The sequence below is a fragment of the Pyxicephalus adspersus genome, chromosome 1 (genome assembly GCF_032062135.1).
Source record: "Pyxicephalus adspersus chromosome 1, UCB_Pads_2.0, whole genome shotgun sequence".
Classification (NCBI taxonomy): domain Eukaryota; kingdom Metazoa; phylum Chordata; class Amphibia; order Anura; family Pyxicephalidae; genus Pyxicephalus; species Pyxicephalus adspersus.
Genome location: NC_092858.1, coordinates 101,431,832 through 101,437,831, shown reverse-complemented (window position 1 = coordinate 101,437,831; position 6,000 = coordinate 101,431,832). Strand labels below are relative to the sequence as shown.

At 38.0% G+C, this 6,000-nt stretch overlaps 1 protein-coding gene across 4 annotated transcripts in view; it reads right to left on the bottom strand.

The window, feature by feature from the left end:
• Window positions 1–6,000, bottom strand: part of LOC140337532 (tyrosine-protein kinase Yes-like) — a 43,231-nt gene that overhangs the window by 20,496 nt on the left and 16,735 nt on the right. For all 4 annotated transcript variants that reach the window (XM_072421257.1, XM_072421259.1, XM_072421260.1 and 1 more), the window contains 2 exons: window positions 4,409–4,619; window positions 3,372–3,471 (listed from right to left, as the gene is read on the bottom strand). In XM_072421257.1, the coding sequence (XP_072277358.1) occupies window positions 3,372–3,471; window positions 4,409–4,616 (308 nt within the window). In that variant the 5' untranslated portion in view covers window positions 4,617–4,619. The remainder of the gene's footprint in view (window positions 1–3,371; window positions 3,472–4,408; window positions 4,620–6,000) is intronic.

The window sequence follows — 6,000 nt, the reverse complement described above, 5'->3', positions numbered from 1 at the left end:
GCCCCCACACTCATTTTTCTATTTCATCTGGAAGGGGGCAAAGCCAGGAACTTCTCAGCACCCCCTCGTAGTTCATTCAAAACTAAAAAAAAAGGTTTACATACACTTTAACCATTCAAGTTTGTCCTCGGTGTCAAATAAAAAAGTGTGCAAAACTGAAAAAAGGCTATTTTTCAATTGCAAATACCTTTTTTATGATTTCTACTACAAACAACATTTTTGTGTCATTTTAAACTGAATAATTTATATTATAAAAAAGTGTTTATAATTTACATTAAAACTAATTAAAAAAATAACACTGATCAAAATAGTTTTTCTTGTTTTTTTTTTGTATATACATTACATAAAATATAGAAAAACTAAAAAAAAAAAGAAAAGAAAATGGGTCGTCTGATTTAGCTCGCCAAGACTGAAGAAGATTGACTATCATAGGAGAACCTGGGTGATCCAGAAAACTTGGAAAGGATCTGGCCCAGAATAAAAAACATTTGCCAACTGATAGCAAATGATTTTTAGGAAACTCATTCCAGGTGTGCTGGATCACCCAGGTTCTCCCTTTCAATAAAAATACAAGCCCATTGAGAAAGTATAGAAATGGTTCCAATCGATAAATAAGTATTAATTGTAAATTATGGTTATTTTAATGGGTATTGGTAATTTATTGTATCATGGTATTATTTTACATCTGACACAGGCCTATACAATTGTATATAAAACAAATTGTATCCCTTTGGTGATGTCATTTTATTTAGGTGTTTATTTTGATTTATAGATGTAATAACGTACGGTATATATTTTACATAGAAGTTTTAGGACGTAACTTTGTCTCGCAAATATAAATCAAATATAAATTGTTTTTTCTTTTAGTGTTTAGCTTAATTTCTGCTATTTTATTGGTTTATTGATATACAAATGTAAATTTGCATATGCAATGGTCAATATTTGCAGTGTTCTACAGATGTCTTGTTCATTTAAAAAGCTTTTTCATTATTTAAAAATAATGAGTTTGGAATTGATTTATTGAAGCCCTCCAAGATTGGAGAAGATAGATTATCTTGAGAGAACATGGGTGATCCGGCAAACCTGGAATGGATCAGGTTCACCACAAAAAGCATTTGGCAACTAATAGCAATTTTTTTTTTAAAGAAATGCTTTCCAGGTTTGCTGGATCACCCAGATTCACCCATGATAGTCTATAATTAGTTCATATGCCTAAGGTAGGGGAATTTCCCTAACATGCATTTCTCAAAGACTGTCAACAGAAATGAGTAATGGTGAGTTACATGGGTTTGCACCACTGAGATTCATTTGTCACTCCACCCCCATCTCCCTGAGCCCCATCTTGGCCTGCTTTCATTTAGGTGTGACTGCTATTTATAGTATTTCTCTCCATAAATATTGCAGGGCTACTTTGGTGTGTTTGGAGTTGCTTTTGTTTTGAAAATAAAAATCATCTCTGGCTTACACATAGAAACTAGCTAGTATAGACTTGGTCAGCCAGATAACCTTTTTATAAGGCTACCTTTGTAAAATGCAAGGTTTTATATTTATTTCATTTGTAATGTTATCCCTGTTTTTTCATTTTCATTATTTGTCATTTTATTTCTCCTCTGTTCCTGGTTTGATATGTTTTTATATGTAGAGTCTTGCTATAAATTATGTTAGTTCTTTGCAGTTGTTGGTGTAGGAAAACTATGTTGTGCACTTGAATGTGTTGCAAGCATTTCAGATCCTCCATGTATTACATGTTAATGTATTCCTAATGGCTGAAGGCCATGTCATCATATTGATGATATCATCTTCTGATGCCGTCTGTTTTCCCATTTTATCTATTACTGAACAATCCTCTTTTTTTCCAAAAAACTACAGTAAACCTCAGAGAGACCACTCTTTTGGACTTCCGCTCTGTTCCTGTAGGCCCTAGCACAAAATTTCTTTTTTTTGAAATTGTATTTTTATTGAAAATTTACAACAGGGTACAGGAAAGGAAGAAAGAAAAAAAAAAACAAGGGGAAGTAATACAAGGGGAAGGCCACACTATAAGAGTTAAATACAACAAATTCCAATTACAAAACAGTAAAAGCCAATTCTGTAACAAAACATAGCATAATACTTCATGAAATATCGGTTGACACGAGGAAAATGTAAATAACAATATTTAAACATGCAGGCGAGCGGGAGTCCCCGTCCTCCGAGTCAGAGGGACGCCCACTCTCATCCCGCCGCCATGTGTGTGGAGAGGAGGCCGGCGCCATCTTGGAAACCGCTGATGGCGCCGGTGAAGATTCGTCCATATAAGCCCTAATGAACGTTTGGGCTGCCATCGGATGCGGAGCCGGGGTAGGGGGAAGCCTCCCCACCTTCGCTTTCTTCTGTTTGCCCATAGATGGGTGCAGAATGCCCGAGATGCTGCGGATGCTGGTCGGCGTCGCGGAGCTCCTAGATTACACAGCCAGCTCCCTCGCCGGCCAGGCCACGCCCCTAGCAGCACAATATTTCTATCCTCTCACTCCTTCCTCAGATATCAGAAAACAGAATAATCTCCACTTCTGACACACAGGATGCAGTAGAATCCCATCTCTGCATCATCTGCCCATCAATCTGCATCTGTTAGGACTCATTCTTCTTCCGTGTTGTCATAAATTCTGCTAGACAAGCAATTTTGTGGACAAACAAAACCATTTTTTCTGCTAGATTCTAACCAATGTACTGCAGAATTCTTGTCTGCTATATATTTGGCCTTTAGCCCTGGTTTGTCATATTTAAGCAACCTGAGACTATAAAGGTATAGTGTACCAAAAGCATTGAACATTACTACTGCATGTTGCTGTCAACCTGGTAGTGATAACAGGCTTATTGTATTATTATTTAATATTAATTAATATTGTGTGTATTGGACATATTGCTACAGCAGCTATGTTTCCTGTATAGAATTATAACACAATAGTGATTTTCTAAATCTAAGCCTTAATTAACTAAGACTTAATTTTTAAGTGTATGTGAACCCTTAAAATGAACTTCCCTTATTTGTTTCCTATGGTCTAAAAAAAAAAAAGCATCTTGCCAAATCTTTTTAATACATACAAAGAAACATTGATCCTGACAAAAATCTGTGTGGTGATAACGTCTTGTGCTCTTTGTCAGTTCTGCAATCTTATCAGTTACATTATTTCCACATATCTCTGTGAATTACAACACACCTCCCCTCTATGTCATGGAGAAACAATGGCGGTTTTATGTTGTCCTGTCCTAGGCTAGGTACACACGTTCAAAAAAACGAATATAGCCAATCTAATGACACATGACAAATGCTAAAATCAGCTTAGGAACACAAAACATCATTACATACAATCCCCTAATAAGTTACATACGAATTGTTTATGATGTGAAATTTTTCTCCTTTTACGAATGATAAATCTTCCAAAGTCCGTGCATCATAATCATACAAAGAAACAAATATGGTCGCTCCTCCTAAATTAAGCATAAAAAAAAACAAAGCAATTTAGAATACAGGAGAAAAAAATTGTGCATCATAGAATTACATAAAGACATACAGTATGACACAGCACCTAATTATTTTATTTCACCAATTTATAATACTGCCCTGCCTATGGGGGCAGTGTTATGATCTGGGGTGGCTTTGGTTGGTCAAGTTTAGGTTCATCAATGTTATGTGCCCAAAAATTAGGTCAGCTGAATATGCTGAATGACCAGGTTTTTCCAAAGGAGTTTTTCTTCTCTAATGGCACGGCATTTTAAAAGAATATAATGCCAGGATTTATTAAGTTCGGTTTGTGAAAGAGTGATTTGGAGAACATAAGACATCATACTCACACATAGATTGTTCTGATCTTAGCCTTATAGAGAGCCTTTGGGATGTCTTGGAGAAAGTTTTTCCATGGCAAATGCGTGCCATAATCAAAGCTAAAGGTGGTCCAACGAAAGTATGTGTGTATTTTTTTTTTTTTTTGCTCCACAACTAGGCAGTATATCATAAAGAGGTGTGTGTTTTGTGTAAATAATAAAGGTATGGAGAGAGCAAAGCTGTATATAGATTCTACATTTTTGCTGCCCAAGGCGAACATTCCTAATCATCTTGGGCAAAAAGCTAGCATCTGTGCAGCTGTCCCTTGATGTCATTTAGTAATCCATCACTATATGACCATAAGGAACAACCACTGAGCAGGACACAGTGTGGTGCCTTCTGCGGATCCTCCTTCTCTGCAATTCATAGAACAGAACAACGGTGTCTGTACAGAATCTGTTTGTTCTACTGTGGCTGAAAACACAGATTGTTTCCAGCAACAATTATTGTATGTGGAAAACAGTAGCATGTCTGCTGCCAAACCTCCTCTTGTCTTCGTGTAGTAATCTCCTGGTATAGGTATAAATGATATGGGCTTCTTACCTGTAGATGTGTTGTAACCAAAGCCAGGTTGTACCCCACCCAGGAAAGTTGCATCCATGATGGGTACTGACTTATTGACTGGCAAGCTGAACTCATAGCTTGGACATGCAGTGGTAGGGTCTGGGTAATAGCGTTGATTGGGGAACACCTGCACGTCTGTTTCCTCTGTTTTTTCTTTGTTTGTTTTTTTGCACTGTGCACAGCCCATTACCTGCACAGAAAAGTATATAAGTAAATGATCATATTGGTATCCTTATTTATAAGTGCAGCACATCCAAGTAAAAACCTATTGAATTCATATAAGACATCAAACCCTGCCCAAGTCCACCCAACATAGAAAATAAACTTTATTGTGAGATACTTGTATATCCATTACTGTGATGAAGGTTTATATGCAATATATTTCTATAATAGAAAACGCTGATACCTACATACATGCCTGTAATATAAAGCACCTATCTGCTTGATGTCTGAAAATTCTTCCATAGAAGTATAGAAGTATATTGGAAGTATAGAAGTATACATGGAATTATTCAGTGATTAACACTAACGGCAAATTGGTAAGCATCATTCAACAAACTGGGATGAAGATAAATTCATTATTTTAAAATTGTTTGTCGTCATGTCATAGGATGTTTAGACGAGGATAAATGACCCTGGTGAAGAATGATGAAAGACAATGTTAATTGCAGAAAAAAATGTATCTGTTAGGTGGCGCTCTCTGGGCGTAAAATCCCAGGCGATACCTCACGGCAGGAGGGCGCGTTCAACCTATTCCCTTTGGCGGCTGTGCTCGCGGTAGCACTGGGGTTGCGGGATCAGTGCCCTGCAGGTTGCAACATCCCTGTATCTGAGGTTTCCCTCAGCATCCTCTGCACTGAGGCTGCACAGCTGAAGGGAATTGAGTTGTGTGCAGCTGATTAGCAGAGTGGTTCCTGATAATCCCAGGCTGTCAATGGCTGCTGGGGTTTTATAACCTCTCTGCTCCCAGTCAGAGGTGCCTGGTATAGTGTCTGCTGGGCTGACCTGTGTTGGATTGCTTTGTGAGTTTTCTGTTACTAACCTGCATCTGTTTCTGACTATCCATTTGAACTCTGTGTGGACCGACCTCTGTTTGTGACCCCAACTCTGTTTTTGTCTTTGTACTTTGCTGGATGGACTGATTTCCTGTGTGTTGGACCTCGGCTAGTTTTTTGGATTTCCTGTCACTTCTTACTCTGCATTTGTGGCTCTGTACTCTGTATTGGTGGGCGCTGGGTCAGCTGCCGGCCTATCTCCAGACACCATCCTTTGCGCACCAAGTCCTGGGGGCACCTGAGTGCTGGGAGACACAACCAGTCTCCCAAGGCTGAGCGGGGGCTGGTATAGGCGAAGACTGCGGCATAGATTTGGGGATTAGTGTCTGGGGAATACTGATATTGATCCGGGCCCTACAGTACCATGGACTGGATAATGAATTGTTTGAAAATGGAACATCATTTTGATATAGAGGAATCTAACTTGACAACCTATGAGCATGTTATATTTCCATTTGTATTTTGAGTTTGGATATAATAAGTTTTTAATAATAACTATTATTTTTATTTCATATG